The sequence below is a fragment of the Myxine glutinosa genome, chromosome 14, assembly GCF_964187855.1.
Source record: "Myxine glutinosa chromosome 14, kmMyxGlut1.1, whole genome shotgun sequence".
NCBI classification, from domain to species: Eukaryota; Metazoa; Chordata; class Myxini; order Myxiniformes; family Myxinidae; genus Myxine; species Myxine glutinosa.
In genome coordinates this window covers 79850191-79869294 of record NC_136274.1, presented here as the reverse complement: position 1 = coordinate 79869294, position 19104 = coordinate 79850191, and the positions used below count along the sequence as shown (strand labels likewise).

The 19104-nt window shown below is 43.8% G+C and overlaps 1 protein-coding gene across 5 annotated transcripts in view; it reads right to left on the bottom strand.

The window, feature by feature from the left end:
- Nucleotides 1-18367, bottom strand: part of EP400 (E1A binding protein p400) — a 183550-nt gene extending 165183 nt beyond the window's left edge. For 3 of the 5 annotated variants that reach the window (XM_078768379.1, XM_078768380.1, XM_078768381.1), the window contains exons 1-6: nucleotides 18186-18367; nucleotides 13136-14505; nucleotides 12172-12270; nucleotides 10739-10861; nucleotides 8636-8789; nucleotides 7652-7926 (exon numbers count right to left, since the gene is read on the bottom strand). In XM_078768379.1, coding sequence (XP_078624505.1) covers nucleotides 7652-7926; nucleotides 8636-8789; nucleotides 10739-10861; nucleotides 12172-12270; nucleotides 13136-14398 — 1914 coding nt within the window. In that variant the 5' untranslated portion in view covers nucleotides 14399-14505; nucleotides 18186-18367. Of the gene's footprint in view, nucleotides 1-7651; nucleotides 7927-8350; nucleotides 8615-8635; nucleotides 8790-10738; nucleotides 10862-12171; nucleotides 12271-13135; nucleotides 14506-18185 lie in introns of those variants that run through there. The other 2 variants (XM_068136243.2, XM_068136245.2) reach the window with 2 other exon arrangements.
- Between the last annotated feature and the right edge of the window lie 737 nt (nucleotides 18368-19104).

The following is a 19104-nucleotide window of genomic DNA, read 5'->3' as shown; positions in this document are numbered from 1 at the left end:
CCTAACTTCCTCAATGCCCATGTCAATACTTTGCGTGGAACCCTATCGAATGCTTTCTCCAGATCAACAAACCCAAAAAACAACTTCTTCCTCTTCTCCATGTACTTCTCCTGCAACTGCCTCACAATGAAAAGCGCATCTGTCGTTCCTCTTCCTGGCATAAATCCAAACTGCATTTCGTCGATCTTCACTTTCTTCCTTATCCTCCTCTCCAACAACCTTTCCAATACCTTCATTCCATGCTCCAATAACTTTATCGCTCGGTACGAGCCACACTCCAGAGGGTCACCTTTCCCCTTGTATAGAGGGACGAGGGTACTCAGTTCCCAATCCACTGGAATGCGGCCTTCTTTCACCACCAGATTACAGATCTCTGTCATTCTCTTCACACCCCAACTTCCTGCTGCCTTCAACATATCTCCCACAACTCCCGTCGGCCCTCCCGCTTTTCCACTCTTCATTGCTGTTATCGCTTCCTCAACTTCCTTCTCAGTTATCTTCTCTGCCGGTCCTAAAACTGGGTTACTCTCTATGTTGCCATCCCATTCATTCTCTGTATTCAACAGCATTTCCATACATCTTTTCCATCTTCCTTTAATTCCATCTGGGTCGACAACGATTTGTCCCACTTCATCCTTCAAGCAACTCACCCCCATCACGTCACACCTCTCTTTCGCTATGTGCTTTGCAATCCTGAATACTGCTTTCTGACCCTCTTCTGAATCCAAGCGTTCTCCGAACATTTTCCTACATGCCTCCTGCGCCTTTGCTACCTCTTTCTTTGCAGCCTTCCTGGCTGCCTTATAACTTTCATGCTCTGCTGTTTCTGCTCCCGTACCCTTCGCCTTCTGCCACTCCTTGAACTTCTTCCTCTTCTCGTCAATCCTCTTTCCAACTTCATCATCCCACCACCATGTTTCCGAGTGCCTCGGTGGTCCTTTTGTCCATCCACATACCTCACCAACGGCTCCCAACAGACTAGCTTTCATTGACATCCAACCACTTTCAAGCTCAACCACATCATCCTCTACCCTACTCAGCCTCTCTTTTAATGCCTCCCTTACTGTCACCTCTTTCAACCTCCACACCTTCATTCTTGGTTGGTACTTCACCCGCCGAGCTCTCCTCGCACCTTTCATTTTTATGTCGCAGACAACCAAATGGTGCTGTGAAACAGCCTCCTCCCCCGGGATCACCTTTGTGTCCCGGAGATGCCCCCTATCTCGCCTACGCACCATCAGGTAGTCAACGGTTGTCGTCGACCCACCTGACGTGTATGTAACAAGCTTATTATCCTCTTTCTGGAACTGAGTATTACAAATCAACAAATCAGCTCCATCAGCAAACTCCAAAATCCTTTCACCTTCTCCATTTCTCACACCATATCCGTAACCCCCATGAACTCCCTCAAAACCATCCATACTCCTTCCCACATGTCCATTCAGGTCTCCTCCCACCACAACAACCTCTTCATCTTTCACGTTTTCCATCAGCTTCTCTATTGCACACCAGAACTTGTCCTTCTCTTCATTGCTTCGACCAACCTGCGGAGCATATCCCGAGATGACGTTCACCAAGAGCTTTCCAATCATCATTTTCACCATCATCAACCTATCACTCACTCTAGTCACACTCACCACACTGTCTACAAACTCCTCAGAAAACAGGACACCAACACCATTCACGCCCTCCGGGCACCCTTGCCACACAAACTTGTATTTCTGTCCCTGCCTACCCTTCACCATTCTCACACCACTTCCCTTCCATCTCGTCTCTTGCACACAACATATGTCCACTCTTCTTCTGACCAATACTTCCACCACTTCTCCTGATCTCCCTGTCATTGTCCCTACATTCCATGTCCCAAACCTCAAACCGATCTCCACTTCGGGCTGCACCCTGCAGGGGGAAGCTTGACCGGGGGAAGCTTGGCCTGAAATTCGACTAGTTAGGGCAGGAATTTCGTATTTGGCCATGGTGCCAGCGATAGCTTGCCTACCCTTCGCGAAGGACACCATGGGAGCTTTAACATCCACTAACAAATGTTTAACGCCCATCCGAGGGCCAGCACATCGATGAAACGCCCTGTTTGTGAAACAGCGGGCTGAGAGTTTATAACTGGGTCAGGAATCAAACCCAGGCTAGCTATGCAGGTTAGAGGTGAGTGTGCCTACCTCGAGGTCATCCCATCAGCCCTTAGATATTAAAATGACTACAATGCCACCAAATAGGAAAAGGGACAATGCATTTGTAAGAGAAAAATGTAACAATCCTCTATTCATTACCACTGTGAACATCATAAGATTTATGCTGCCCTACATGCCTGGAGAATGAGTATGACAACGTTTGTGTAACATGATTGCTGCTGCGACATCAATCCCAAATAGTCATTATATTTAAGTTTCTAACGTCATTATGCCCTTGGAGGATTTTCATGACCAACAACAACAACAACATGCATTTTAAGGCCATTTTCCCTGCTAGAGCGGGGGTTAGCCTTGCTAATGGCTTTTAATTTAAGCCTTAGCCTTTTAATGCTAATTTTCATGACCATTATGGATTAATTTGTAGAAAGTCACAAATAGCAGATGTTGCTTCAACAGCCACAAAAAACCCACCACACTACTCTTTAAGCAATGATGGTTAAGACATTAAGGGTGTGGTACTGGTGAAAAATTGAGAAAACTACATAGGTACCTTTGAGAGGCCTTTACACAAAAACAAAGTCAAGTTAATATCTAATTTTCAGTTTTTCTTGAAAGATATAATCTTGGCTTTAACTCAGACCAGTTTCAACGCTTCTTTGTCATATTACATGCATATAATTTGCATAAATTAGACCGTCAATAAAAAACAAGGAAAAACAAAGAACACATTTCTACTTATATCTTCCATGTCACCTATCATTCTTTTCACACAAAACTTGGTACATGTATTATACATGTGTATTATACTCTACTACCTGATGAGGATTTTGTGAAATTATGTCAAATGTTCACTAATTAGCTAATTATGCCAATTACCAGATAAAACTTGGTTGTCCTTCAATAAATCCACAATGGCTACTCCTATAAACAAAAGCCTTCATCATTTTAAAGGAAGTGATATTCTGAATATCCTGTCCAAATTTCAGCCCAAAAGAATGATGCATTTCCCAAGTTATAACAAATTTCATGCAAAATATTATATTGAATTGAATTGAAATTTGAATTTTTCAATAATTAGGGGTACTTCTATGACCTCGAATAGCATGATTCTTGTTTATAAGACTATAAGGAAACTGTTCAGCTTTACAAAAAAACAAAAAAACAAAAAAAAATCACCTGTTCACCAGTACTACACCCTTAAGCGTGATCGATGTCCATTAATGGATTATTGTACTCTTCAGATAGCCAAGCAGTGTAGCAGTCTCAAAGTGAGTGTTGAGGCATAGACTGTATGCGTGGAACCTGAATGCCAAAAGATGATAATTTTGGCTAAAATTTTCAAAATTCAATTGCGGAAACTTTGTAGTCCTTTCGATTTATAAAATAAAGTTTGTCAATGAGCTTACATTAAATAAAAACAATGCAAAAGAAAATAGTAAACAATAATTGCAATGCTGTGTGGTATATAGGTCAACCACCACCATTGGGGAATTCTAAGAATAAAAGTTGCAAATCAATAAAATGTTTAAAAGTAATAAATAAAAGACAAAAAATTTTTTTTTTTTTTAAATAAAACAAAGACCAAGACAAACCATACAGGGCACGATAAAAGTCACAAAGACATTTAAGAAGGATAGAAACCACAAAATAGCCACGAATGGGCTGACTGACATCTCTTGAGGTTGTACTCTTCTGCTTCTGCTGATCTGCCCACCCACCCCCCATCCCGGGAGCCCCCATGAACCGAAATCAGAAAATGGAAGCCCGAGCAATATTGTGTGGGCCATCAAGTAAAAGGGCTGTATCGGGTTTCGGAGCAATCGGTTGGTAAATAAGGAATGAGTAGGGATCCGAAGTTTCATGGAATAGTGCCCCTTAAGATCCTCCATGACCCAAAATCTAAAAATGGAAGCCAGAGCGATTGTGCGAGATACTGTCTTGTTTTCATGTGTCAAGTTTCAGAACAATCATCCGGGTGATAAAGGAGAAGTAGCAAAAATAGCAAAAATAATTAATGGACGGACAGACATCCGGACATCACAACCAATCTTCCAGAATCGAGATGAAATGACCTAAAAAGTAAATTTATCAGTAATCCGAATTTTTACATAGAGGCACTTCTTGCTATATGCACTTCCGGTCAACATATTTTCGCTGATACACAATGAATAAAGTAACAAACTCTTTTCACTCTACTATAGTATATCGTGACCCCTATGGGGGGTCATTTGGGGTTTTCCGGGGGTCATAAATAAGCCCATTATTTGTTGTTGCCCATTTTTAGGAACCTAACAAAGGTACAAACCACACACAATATTTTGTTCGCGTATGCGCGTACGTATACGCACAAAGGTTAAGAACCCCTGCACTATCGGGACACATTTTCGCTGATACGTTTTATTATTTTTTCCACCACCACATCTAAAGGAGTAGCATTTGTGTTGCACTACGACGGTGAGAATGGAAGGGGATTCTTCCATTGTAAAGCGATGGGTATGAACATAATATAACTCACTGTATTGCAAATTAACATCTATTAAATCAGTGGGGTGCCATTAAATTGATTTTTTTTTATATTAATTTAAATTATACATTTTGTCTTCATATGCAATATCTAAGGCTCATAATGGAGCTGACACGCAAACACGAGACAAACACTTAACACAGCCACTGAGCTTGGAGGAAGTGGCGTCACTTCCTGGGATACTCTGGGTACCAGCAACATCATAACAATGGTGCCGCTTTTCTCACCGCACTCAGCGGGGCAATTCCTCAGGAGGAACTTCCTCCTCCCTATGGATCTGCTCAATTTACCGATTTATTTAGTTATGTTATTTATTGATTTACCGAGTTATTCGGTATTTTGTATTTAGTTAGGTTATGTTTGGTTGTGCAAGATGTCGGAACATCAGCTCCCCAGGAATGCTTCTTCGATATATAACACGATGCCTATGGGAATATATTTTTCGCTATACACACTACTTTCGTGGAACGCCTCGAGTTCGTATGGCGAGGAATGCCTGTACTCCATACCACATACTGAACTAACACACAATTAGTCTTTTCGTTTAACTTTCCCACATGCGTAGATGTGCAGATGCCGCTTTGAAACAAAAGTCTTTTGAAATAACAAAACCATATGCATTAGGTTAGTTAAGGGTCATGAAGACAATAGAGTGGGATACCAGAGCTTGTGGTTTCAAATTTTGAGGAAGTCGAGCTAGTCTCTGAATTGCCAGGTACAAATCAGACTGTCGGCTCATTAATGCCATTTAGGGAGGGATAATACAACTGCCCTACCTGGTCTGGTCTACATGTGATACTAGTCCACTCATTGTGGTTGACTCATATTCCCTTCATTGTCAGGTCATTCAGAACAGCTCTGATTCCTACACCTCCCCTTTACTTTCAACTGAAAAAGAAAAGCTAAACTTGTGCTTTTGTGAATTTTTTTTAAATTAAACAGTTCACTTGTCAAATGAATAAATATCCAACTTTATTGCATCACAATATCACAATGCGGGCAAGGGGGTTAACAAGGAGCGATGCAGAAAATAGGGCAAAATGGAGAAGATTGTCATAGGGACCGCAAGGCTAACCCCCGCTCTAGCAGGGAAAATGGCCTTAAAATGCATGTTGTTGTTGTTGTTGTTGTTGTTGTATTGCATCAACATCCGCAATGTCCTTTAATCTTCAACATATATGATCACTTCAGCACTGGCACCCTATATCTATATATATATAAAAGAAAGTTTTTGTTTGTTTGTTTGTTTGTCTGCACGCGCTATCTCCTGAACGGTGAAAGATAGGAGGAAACCTCTAACACAAAAAATGTCGGGACGGGCCCCGGGAAGGTTACAGGCTAGGTGGCGAGGCCGGTCGAGGCCACCTCGGCCGGGCTGGGCCCATTTCGCAATTAAAAGCTGAGCTGAATTATAGTAGTCAATCTTCTACGGCCGCGAGTCAAAGCTGAATTATAGTAGTAAATTCATTCAAAAAGAACTAAAAATGTCGGGACAAGCCCCGGGAAGGTTATAGGCTAGGTGGCGAGGCGGGTCCAGGCCGCCTTGGCCGGGCTGGGCCCATTTCGCAATGAAAAGCTGAGCTGAATTATAGTAGTCAATCTTCTACGGCCGCGAGTCAAAGCTGAATTATAGTAGTAAATTCATTCAAAAAGAACTAAAAATGTCGGGACAAGCCCCGGGAAGGTTATAGGCTAGGTGGCGAGGCGGGTCCAGGCCGCCTCGGCCGGGCTGGGCCCATTTCGCAATGAAAAGCTGAGCTGAATTATAGTAGTCAATCTTCTACGGCCGCGAGTCAAAGCTGAATTATAATATAATATAACCACCTTTAGAGGCCATTTTTCCCCGCAAAGCGGGGGTTGGCCTTTTTCGGGAACCGTGGTTGTTGTTGTTTTTCGGTCCCCTTTTTGAAGCAATGTTTTACGGCCGGATGCCCTTCCTGACGCCAACCCTTTTTGCCGCCTTTAACGACAAGCAGGGAATTACCAGTGAACTGGTACTCAATTAGCCGACCTCGGAAGGATGACAGGCTGAGTCAACCCCCCTGGTGTTAATTCAGCGATTATTATATTATAGTAGTAAATTATTATATTGAATATTATATTATTATATTATTATATTATTATTATATTGAGATTATTATATTGAATTATAGTAGTAAATTCATTCAATAAGAACCCGGGCAACGCCGGGTGCTTTCGGCGAGTACCACATAATTTTATGTTTGTGTGTGCGTGTGTCTCCTTCATAACTCCAAAACCATGAAACCAAGCAGCCTGAAACTTTTCAGGCATACTAAGGGTTCTCCATTGAAGTGCATAAATGAAAACCGAGTATAAAAAAAACCAAAAAAAAACCACCTTTAGAGGCCATTTTCCCCCGCAGAGCGGGGGTTGGCCTTTTTCGGGAACCGTGGTTGTTGTTGTTTTTTTTGGTCCCCTTTTTGAAGCAATGTTTTACGGCCGGATGCCCTTCCTGACGCCAACCCTTTTTGCCGCCTTTAACGACAAACAGGGAATTACCAGTGAACTGGTACTCAATTAGCCGACCTCGGAAGGATGACAGGCTGCTGTCAAATGAAAACCGAGTGTTTGAATAAATTTAAACACCCCTTTTAAAGATACTTAACATGCTTATTAAATTGCAACCAAAAGCAGGCTTACCCATGGTCAGCCCACGTTCACCTCGCAGGGGTCTTAATCTGCCATTTTGTTTCGGCCTAATCAAAATGCCTTGCCTTGGAACAGGTTGTAACGGTTTCTGTATGATAGAGCTTCATACCTGTGAATCGCTGTACACATCGGTAAAACAGGGGCTGGAGGATGATTTGCGAGTCAGTGTATAACCCGAGGTGCCAAATTATTTAGGTCCTTCGAGAACCAATAGACCTGTACACAAAATGGAAACATATTGATCGTTCTGTTTGATCGGCCTGCTTGTGTTGTTTCGAGTAATCACAAAGGAGAGGTTAAACCATCTTGCCTGCTGTTGCTGCTGCTGCATTCGATTCTGAGCGAGAATTGTCCACGAGCTGGAAACCGTGGCCTCTGCCACCTGAACGAGCTGAGCCGAAGCAAGGGGAGAGGGCAACATGACAGATGGCGTAACGGGTGAGCCCACGACAGGAAAGGTCGAAACAAAAGGCGAAGGCAAGGGAGTGGAGGGATAAGAAGGAAGCAGGCACGTGGAAGGCTGTTGTTGTAGCTCAGGCTTTAGCGAGGTCGGAATGCCAGATGAGTGGACCATGGTGAGACAGCCTTCGGGGAGAGGCAGATGGGGGGCGGGGGAAAGAGTTAAAGTCAAGACATCATTCTGCTGGAAAGTCATTTGTGGTGCAACATGGTATGAGTGAGCATCTGCAAAACAGGCCTGTAAACCAACAAAAGAGAAACAATGAAAAAATAAATAAATAAAAGAACACGAAGAAAGAACAAAGGTAAACGAATGTTGATGAAGACCAAACATCTTCAAGCCTGGAATGAATAATGAAAAAAACAGGTTTAAAAATAAATAAAAACGTGAAAAAGAATGCAAAATTGGATTACGTTTATAAAAAAACAAACAAAAAAAAAAAAACTCAAATGAACCACTAAATCACATCAAGTGAGGAGCAAATGACAACGGCATGCAAAACGATGGGCAGCCCAGGTGAAAACGGCCACAACCGTGTACCTGAACCACCTGAGATTGGAGAGAGGGGGGTGAGTGGAAGTTGGGACATGGTGAGGGGGCCTGGTGCATGCTGGAACACCATGCCATGTCTGCCCCCCTCCATCCGCACCCTCTTGAGGCCGATGTCTGCCATAAGCCAATGTGCCAAAATAAAAAAGTAATAACAAAAGTAAATAAAATTGTAGATAAAAAAGTAATCCGGAGGGAGGAAAAGAAAATACACAATTAACCACAAATTCCAATAACTTGTTGTACTCTTAAAGACTCCCAAGCCAAAAGGGGACAAGCGCTCACCTGTCACGCTGACCTGTTGTCGCTTGTATGATTCTGCATCACCCTGCTGTCCATGCGTCGGCTGCATGAATGCAGCCGTGACACTGGGAGGTAGCTGAGTAGCAATGGCAACAGGCGTCACCGCCTGACCATCTTTCCCCGTCATGACCTTTACCTAAACAACGCAGAAAGGACAAAGCATCATCGGAAAAGCTCGTACGCAAATGAACCTCCAGATGCATTACACCATGCATTGGTAAAACATGAAACTGTCCAAAGTGGAACTCATTGTGCCTTCTAGTACATCAACATATATATAAAATAAAATAACCACATTTAGAGGCCATTTTTCCCCGCAGAGCGGGGGTTGGCCTTTTTCGGGGACCGTGGTTGTTGTTTTTTTTTGGTCCCCTTTTTGAAGCAATGTTTTACGGCCGGATGCCCTTCCTGCCGTCAACCCTTTTTGTCGCCTTTTCCGACAAACAGGGAATTACCAGTGAATTGGTACTCAATTAGCCGACCTCGGAAGGATGACAGGCTGAGTCAACCCCCCTGGCGTTAATTCAGCGATCGACCGGGATTCGAACCCAGGATCCTGGGATCCTAAGCTGGCACCCTAGCCGCTAGCCCAACACCAGTGTTTCTAGCCCAACACCCAACACCTTCTAGTACATCAACATATACAATTAAAAAAAGAATTGTTCATAAACCTTTAAAGTTATCAACTGGGGTGAAGTCGATGGAAAGCCATCACAAATCCCTACGCTTACCACCGAAAGCAAAGTTGAAAGATGGCAAAATGTTCCACCATGAATGATAGACCCAATATAAAATTTTGAGTTAAAAAAAAAATTCTGTTTTGGCCCATGACCCTAAATCCCCACCCACTGGGGCATGAACCAGGGGTCAAATACATTAAAATCGTTACATATTCCATGCATCCCCCAATGCTGATTGTATACATATAGTTTCATCAAAAAAAATGTAATGCCTGTAATTGCATTTTTTTGTGTGTATTTGACCTTTTGATCCCACCTCAAGGGGGGGCGGGCCAAAACTGATGGTGCACCTTCATGCCATGTGGTCATCATAAAGACCAAGTCTGGAGAATTTCTGCACAACCATTAATGAGGAAATAGCGGAAAGGACGGACAGAGCAGATTACAATATCCCCCGTTTTGTCAAAAGCGTGGGGATAAAAAAAAAAAACTGGTTCCTGTCTACATGTGTGACCTGAGTACACCTTACACGCTAATCTGCAGGGAAGCTATCTATGATCCAGCACTGGGATTTATTTTTTTGGGTTGTCCGCTGCACCAAGCTGAAGACTTTCGTTGATGGAGTACAACTGAAGAATGCTCTAAGACCGTGCAACGCTCGGACTTGTTTCATCATTCACAATTTACAAATCGCTTTTAAAGTATTCACTTTTTACAGTTGCTTTTTCTTAATTTCGGACTCGTTTTTACTTTTCTTTTCAAATCGCTTCGAGATTTTCATTAAATGAAGAGCAGTGTATGAATGAATGAATGAATGAATGAATGATAAAACATTTAAATTCAGCTTCTGTGTAGCCCTGCCAACCAGTAATAAACTAGTGCCTTGCCAGAATACAAAGAACAACCTCATTGTAAACAAATTAGACTTTAACCAACCTGTGATCTGAACATAATCAAATGGATTCATACACAAGTACCTGGCAACAAATCCTTTGGCATCAATCATTACTTGAACAGGTGACAGAGTCAAATCATTCATTACTTGTGCAGGTGAAAGCATAAATTCATTCATTGATTGTGCAGGTGAAGGCATCAAATCATGCATTACTGGAGCCCGTGAAGGCATTAAATCATGCATTACTTGAACAGGTGAAGGCATCAAATCATTCATTACTGGAGCCGGTGAAGGCATTAAATCATGCATTACTTGTGCAGGTGAAGGCATAAAATCATGCATTACTTGAACAGGTGAAGGCATCAAATCATTCATTACTGGAGCCGGTGAAGGCATTAAATCATGCATTACTTGTGCAGGTGAAGGCATAAAATCATGCATTACTTGAACAGGTGAAGGCATCAAATCGTGCATTACTTGTGCAGGTGAAGGCATCAAATCATGCATTACTTGTGCAGGTGAAGGCATCAGGTCATGCATTGCTTGAGCAGGTGGAGGCATCAGGTCATGCATTGTTTGAGCAGGTGGAGGCATCAGGTCATGCATTGCTTGAGCAGGTGAAGGCATCAAATACTTGAGCAGGCAAAAGCATCAAATCATGCATTACTTGAGCAGGTGAAAGCATAAATTCATTCATTAATTGTGCAGGTGAAGGCATCAAATCATGCATTACTTGTGCAGGTGAAGGCATCAAATCATGCATTACTTGAGCAGGTGAAGGCATCAAATCATGCATTACTTGAGCAGGTGAAGGCATCAAATCAATCATTACTTGAACAGGTGAAGGAGTCAAATCATGCATTACTTGAGCAGGTGAAGGCGTCAAATCATTCATTACTTGAACAGGTGAAGGAGTCAAATCATTCATTACTTGAACAGGTGAAGGAGTCAAATCATTCATTACTTGAACAGGTGAAGGAGTCAAATCATTCATTACTGGAGCCGGTGAAGGCATTAAATCATGCATTACTTGAACAGGTGAAGGCATCAAATCATGCATTACTTGAGCAGGTGAAGGCATCAAATCATGCATTACTTGTGCAGGTGAAGGCATCAAATCATGCATTACTTGAACAGGTGAAGGCATCAAATCATGCATTACTTGAGCAGGTGAAGGCATCAAATCATGCATTACTTGAGCAGGCGAAGGCATCAAATCATTCATTACTTGAACAGATAAAGTCAAATCATTCATTACTTGAACAGGTGAAGGCATCAAATCATTCATTACTTGAACAGGTGAAGGAGTCAAATCATTCATTACTTGAACAGGTGAAGACATCAAATCATTCATTACTGGAGCCGGTGAAGGCATCAAATCATTCATTACTTGAACAGGTGAAAGCATCAAATCATGCATTACTTGAACAGGTGAAGGCATCAAATCATTCATTACTGGAGCCGGTGAAGGCATTAAATCATGCATTACTTGTGCAGGTGAAGGCATCAAATCATGCATTACTTGAACAGGTGAAGGCATCAAATCATTCATTACTGGAGCCGGTGAAGGCATTAAATCATGCATTACTTGAACAGGTGAAGGCATCAAATCATGCATTACTTGTGCAGGTGAAGGCATCAGGTCATGCATTGCTTGAGCAGGTGAAGGCATCAGGTCATGCATTGCTTGAGCAGGTGAAGGCATCAAATACTTGAGCAGGTAAAAGCATCAAATCATGCATTACTTGTGCAGGTGAAGGCATCAAATCATGCATTACTTGAGCAGGTGAAACCATAAATTCATTCATTAATTGTGCAGGTGAAGGCATCAAATCATGCATTACTTGTGCAGGTGAAGGCATCAAATCATGCATTACTTGAGCAGGTGAAGGCATCAAATCATGCATTACTTGAGTAGGTGAAGGCATCAAATCATGCATTACTTGAGCAGGTGAAGACATCAATTCATGCATTGCTTGAGCAGGTGAAGTCATCAAATCATGCATTACTTGTGCCAGAGAAGGCATCAAAGCATGCATTACCTGAAAAGGTGAAGGCATAAAATCATGCATTGCTTGAGCAGGTGAAGGCATCAAATCATGCATTACTTGAACAGGTGAAGGCATCAAATCATTCATTGCTTGAGCAGGTGAAGGCATTAAATCATGCATTACTTGGGCAGGTGTAGCCATTAAATCATGCATTACTTGAGCAGGTGAAGGCATCAACTCATTCATTACTTGAGCAGGTGAAGGCATCAACTCATTCATTACTTGAACAGTTGAAGGCATTTCGTGTTTCATGGGGTGGGGGAATAGGGGATACAGACAGACAGCTGTTTTATTATTAGTGTGTCTGTTGCCTTATACACCTCCCAGGTTCAGTTTTTGGTTTAATCGATTTTTGTTTTATTTTTTACAATTTCCCCATATGTTTGGATTAATTTGAAGCAACCTTTGTTGAATGATTTTTTTTTTCTCTCCAAGGAGCGTTTCTGTATTTCAGGGTGGGACACAGACAGACGGTATCACACACACAAACACAATATTTCATGGCACTCCTGAAGGGACTGGTGCCCAAGAAAGAAGCTGCAGTCCGCTCTGTCTCTCCCAGGCAGGGGTCGCTCCAGAAATTTGGCACCACCTTCCTTCAGCGAATGCATTCCATGCTGCAAAAAGCCTCGCTAGCAAGCCAAGAATGATGCCAAAGGACCAGCTACTAATAAATGCAAGTTCAGTTGCAGGTTTTTGTATCACAGTGTGTTAAAATAAAGTTTGTTTACAATCACGTGGACATTCTATTCTGGCAGTGTCCTACATAATGGATCTCTACGGAGTTACTCCATGTTAACTTGTGTTAACAAGTTTTGGACAGGTTACCTAGGAGAAAATGAATATTTGAACAGACCTCATCATTGATGACATGGCAAGCAGTAGTCTCCGACGCAGTTATCTCCGGCTCATTCTGCTGCAAGAACAAGAGCACAGCTTGGCTTGGTCTCCGACGGAATGCGGAAAAGTCCGCCATATTTCCGCACTGCTGCAAGAAGAAGAGCTCAAGCATCTTCTCACGACGCTTTTCCTTCATGCATTGCTGCTTCGCAATATACCATTCGAACAAATCTTTTCGCAAATGGGCCTCTTCAGGATCCGCTGGAACTGCCTCTTCTGGTTTTCGTAGCCATGCTATGCGAGAATGCTGTACCGACCTGGGACTTCTTGGCACATGGTCACTTGATGCAACTTGATGCTGGTGTTGCTGCCCTAGCTGCGTCATAATAGGTGGTAGCTGGGAGTAGCTTTGGACTAACTGGGGAGAAACAACAGCAGAAGGAACCACTGGACGTGCAAGTGCTGCAAGTGGAGCAGACAAAGTTACAGAAACACCTGGTATAGCGAGATGGTGGACAGTGCTACTGGCTTGGTTTTGGGAATGCTGTGGTCGCCAATCACGAGCAGGCATCATCAACTGTGTTCCTGTTACACCACTACCATGAACTGCAAAATGGCCACCAACCAATGACCCCAAGGAGACCTGCCTTGTAGCCAAGCCTGCATGGTCAGCATATACTGCTCGAGTTGGACTGAGTGCTACACCAGTGGCCAAACCACCACTTTGATCCAAGTTTCTTTGTAAACCTGGAGATATGTGGACCGGGGAGCTTTCTGGGGGCTGTTGTAATGGAGTAGGTATGGCAGGTACCTGGACAAAAGTCCTTGTGGAGGTATGGTCAAAGCTTCGGGCCTGTGTGGTAACGACAGGAGTCCCAAACGCGAGTGCAGATGTACAAGATATTTGGGACCCTGACAGTGAAATGTGTTGCGGAACAGCTCCACTCAACTGTCCGCTCCCTACAGCTGCAGCACCTCCAGACAGGATAAAGTTCTGAAGGCGATAGGCTGTCAAGGAAGGGTGCACCGAGGGAGGCCCCTGTGTACGGCTTTGTGTCCCACAGAAACGTTGTAGTTGTTGTCGTTGCAGTTGCAGCAGCTGCTGTTGTTGTTGTTGTTGTTGTTGTTGTTGTTGTTCCAAAACAACCCCAGCGGTTGCTTTCACTTCCAACTCCGTCCCCGACATGGAGGAAGAGCGGCGGATAGGACGCCGTGGACTTGGAATCTGCTCCGGCAAGCCTCCCCCGCCATCACCACTTGCGCCGCCAGGGTGGTGCATGTCATCGGCCGTGGAAGGGCAGCAAAGCCGATTAAGATGCAAAAGCACAACAGCTCATCCAAAAGGCGAGGTAGAGTTCATGCAGCCATCAAAGACCTCAGATTGCCCTTTGCAATAAAAAAAAACCATAGTTGGTGAAAATGTTGATGTCGTATGATGAAAACCTGCAATCACTAATCTGCTGGACGGCAATCGAATTCAGCATTGCACTGCACACTACCATTGACAACAGTTTTAACATTTGAGTTAGGGTAAGGAAGGAGGAGATGGGGTGGGGGGCCTGATAAAATGAGACGAGTACAAAATTGGGAAAATGATGAGGAACGTCATGGGATGAATGATGAGATGAGATGGGAGAAATGGGAAAGATGGGAGGGGAAGAATATGGGAGAAATGGGAAGAGATGGGAGGGGAAGAATATGGGAGAAATGGGAAGAGATGGGAGGGGAAGAATATGGGAGAAATGGGAAAGATGAGGGGAAGAATATGGGAGGAATGGGAAAGATGAGAGGGGAATAACATGGGAGAAATGGGAAAGATGAGGGGAAGAATATGGGAGGAATGGGAAAGATGAGAGAGGAAGAACATGGGAGAAATGGGAAAGATGGGAGGGGAAGAATATGGGAGAAATGGGAAATATGGGAGGGGAAGAATATGGGAGAAATGGGAAATATGGGAGGGGAAGAATATGGGAGAAATTGGAAAGATGGGAGGGGAAGAATATGGGAGGAATGGGAAAGATGGGAGGGGAAGAATATGGGAGAAATGGGAAAGATGAGGGGAAGAATATGGGAGGAATGGGAAAGATGAGAGGGGAAGAATATGGGAGAAATGGGAAAGATGAGAGGGGAAGAATATGGGAGAAATGGGAAAGATGGGAGGGGAAGAATATTGGAGAAATGGGAAAGATGAGGGGGGAAGAATATGGGAGGAATGGGAAAGATGAGAGGGGAAGAATATGGGAGGAATGGGAAAGATGAGGGGAAGAATATGGGAGGAATGGGAAAGATGGGAGGGGAAGAATATGGGAGAAATGGGAAAGATGGGAGGGGAAGAATATGGGAGAAATGGGAAAGATGGGAGGGGAAGAATATGGGAGGAATGGGAAAGATGGGAGGGGAAGAATATGGGAGAAATGGGAAAGATGAGAGGGGAAGAATATGGGAGAAATGGGAAAGATGGGAGGGGAAGAATATGGGAGAAATGGGAAAGATGAGAGGGGAAGAATATGGGAGAAATGGGAAAGATGGGAGGGGAAGAATATGGGAGAAAGGGGAAAGATGAGAGGGGAAGAATATGGGAGAAATGGGAACGATGGGAGGGGAAGAATATGGGAGAAATGGGAAAGATGAGAGGGGAAGAATATGGGAGAAATGGGGAAGATGAGAGGGGAAGAATATGGGAGAAATGGGAAAGATGAGAGGGGGAGAATATGGGAGAAATGGGAAAGATGAGAGGGGAAGAATATTGGAGAAATGGGAAAGATGAGGGGAAGAATATGGGAGAAATGGGAAAGATGAGGGGGGAAGAATCTGGGAGAAATGGGAAAGATGGGAGGGGAAGAATATGGGAGAAATGGGAAAGATGGGAGGGGAAGAATATGGGAGAAATGGGAAAGATGGGAGGGGAAGAATATGGGAGAAATGGGAAAGATGGGAAGGGAAGAATATGGGAGAAATGGGAAAGATGGGAAGGGAAGAATATGGGAGAAATGGGAAAGATGGGAGGGGAAGAATATGGGAGAAATGGGAAAGATGAGATGGGAAGAATATGGGAGAAATGGGAAAGATGGGAGGGGAAGAATATGGGAGAAATGGGAAAGATGGGAGGGGAAGAATATGGGAGGAATGGGAAAGATGAGAGGGGAAGAATATGGGAGGAATGGGAAAGATGGGAGGGGAAGAATATGGGAGAAATGGGAAAGATGAGAGGGGAAGAATATGGGAGAAATGGGAAAGATGAGAGGGGAAGAATATGGGAGGAATGGGAAAGATGGGAGGGGAAGAATATTGGAGAAATGGGAAAGATGAGGGGAAGAATATGGGAGAAATGGGAAAGATGAGGGGGGAAGAATATGGGAGAAATGGGAAAGATGGGAGGGGAAGAATATGGGAGAAATGGGAAAGATGGGAGGGGAAGAATATGGGAGAAATGGGAAAGATGGGAGGGGAAGAATATGGGAGAAATGGGAAAGATGGGAAGGGAAGAATATGGGAGAAATGGGAAAGATGGGAGGGGAAGAATATGGGAGAAATGGGAAAGATGAGATGGGAAGAATATGGGAGAAATGGGAAAGATGGGAGGGGAAGAATATGGGAGAAATGGGAAAGATGGGAGGGGAAGAATATGGGAGGAATGGGAAAGATGAGAGGGGAAGAATATGGGAGGAATGGGAAAGATGGGAGGGGAAGAATATGGGAGAAATGGGAAAGATGAGAGGGGAAGAATATGGGAGAAATGGGAAAGATGAGAGGGGAAGAATATGGGAGGAATGGGAAAGATGGGAGGGGAAGAATATGGGAGAAATGGGAAAGATGGGAGGGGAAGAATATGGGAGAAATGGGAAAGATGAGGGGAAGAATATGGGAGGAATGGGAAAGATAAGAGGGGAAGAATATGGGAGAAATGGGAAAGATGGGAGGGGAAGAATATGGGAGAAATGGGAAAGATGAGATGGGAAGAATATGGGAGAAATGGGAAAGATGGGAGGGGAAGAATATGGGAGAAATGGGAAAGATGAGATGGGAGGGGAAGAATATGGGAGAAATGGGAAAGATGGGAGGGGAAGAATATGGGAGAAATGGGAAAGATGAGAGGGGAAGAATATGGGAGAAATGGGAAAGATGAGAGGGGAAGAATATGGGAGAAATGGGAAAGATGGGAGGGGAAGAATATGGGAGAAATGGGAAAGATGGGAGGGGACGAATATGGGAGAAATGGGAAAGATGAGAGGGGAAGAATATGGGAGAAATGGGAAAGATGAGAGGGGAAGAATATGGGAGAAATGGGAAAGATGAGAGGGGAAGAATATGGGAGAAATGGGAAAGATGAGAGGGGAAGAATATGGGAGGAATGGGAAAGATGAGAGGGGAAGAATATGGGAGGAATGGGAAAGATGAGGGGGGAAGAATATGGGAGGAATGGGAAAGATGAGGGGAAGAATATGGGAGGAATGGGAAAGATGAGAGGGGAAGAATATGGGAGGAATGGGAAAGATGAGAGGGGAAGAATATGGGAGAAATGGGAAAGATGAGGGGAACAATATGGGAGGAATGGGAAAGATGAGAGGGGAAGAATATGGGAGAAATGGGAAAGATGAGGGGAAGAATATGGGAGGAATGGGAAAGATGAGAGGGGAAGAACATGGGAGAAATGGGAAAGATGAGAGGGGAAGAATATGGGAGGAATGGGAAAGATGAGAGGGGAAGAATATGGGAGAAATGGGAAAGATGAGAGGGGAAGAATATGGGAGGAATGGGAGAGATGAGAGGGGAAGAATATGGGAGGAATGGGAAAGATGAGGACAGAAGATGAGCGAAGAGAAAGGTTAAAAACGGAGCATATACTGATAGTGATAGTGATAGAGGAAACGATGTGCGTCTCCATTCTATCCCACTTATTTCTGTGGGTGATTTGCACGAACTCCAAACGTAACAGCAGTCAGTACATAACACTCCGCCAATGAAATAGGAAAAGCAATTCAAAGCACCCGGTGCAAGCAGCAAGGAGATAAACAAAATGTTTAATTGGTAAAAACAGCAGAAGGAAAGCAGAAAACAGGACTCACAGGATCAAAATGTCTGCTGGCAGCGTTAACAAAGCCGACATGTTTTTAGTTCTTCTACAACTACAAAACTCGACCATAACGCCGGTGAAAAGGGAACGCAAAATCTCAGGCAAACTGGACCTACAGAGGAAAAAAGCACCAGGCCCAGGTCGCTCCTATCCCGGAAGCAGCTCAAGTCACGTGATTGACAAGGCGAAGGCGGGGCTAGAACGAATGGTGAACCAGGCGGGCGGGGCTAGAATGAATGGCGAACCAGGTAGGCGGGGCTAGACAGTGTTGACAAATGGTGGAGATTGAGATTGCATCATTTATATATTTATTATTATTATTAAAATAATTGTGGGAGAAGGGAAAGCGAATTCATTTTCTGAAACCGTTCGAAAAAGAGAACTTCCTGTAACTGAGTCTGAAGGCAACGCCAACGGTGCATGCGTTATTTCCACGGCAATGTCATGCATGGTTCTCAATCTGAGTCATGAATGGACGAACCAACCGCTTTGCAGCCGCGGAGACTCCGTAGGATCCTTAACGTCCACCAACTAATGTCGGCAGACGGGACGATGAGTGTTGTCACAAAAACTCTTTAACAGGTGCATTGATGCGACGTCATTTTCCTTATCCGGTGTTTAGGAGCCATGGTGACGTGTTGTCCGTGAGACATCCTCCACAATAGCGTAAAAACTAATAAAATAAAACACATGGATACTTTTTATTATCCTGAGACATGTTTCTATAAGGATTCGTTAAAATATATCTGAGCATCGTCGTGGGGGTAAAAATTAATTAATATATTGTGGTACACACGACTCGATTGCCACAGAGGTAGGCCACAACGCGTGGATACAAACAAGAGTCTGTGGTGCTGTGCACACACGACTCGATTGCCAGAGAGGAAGGCCACAACGCGTTGGTACAAACA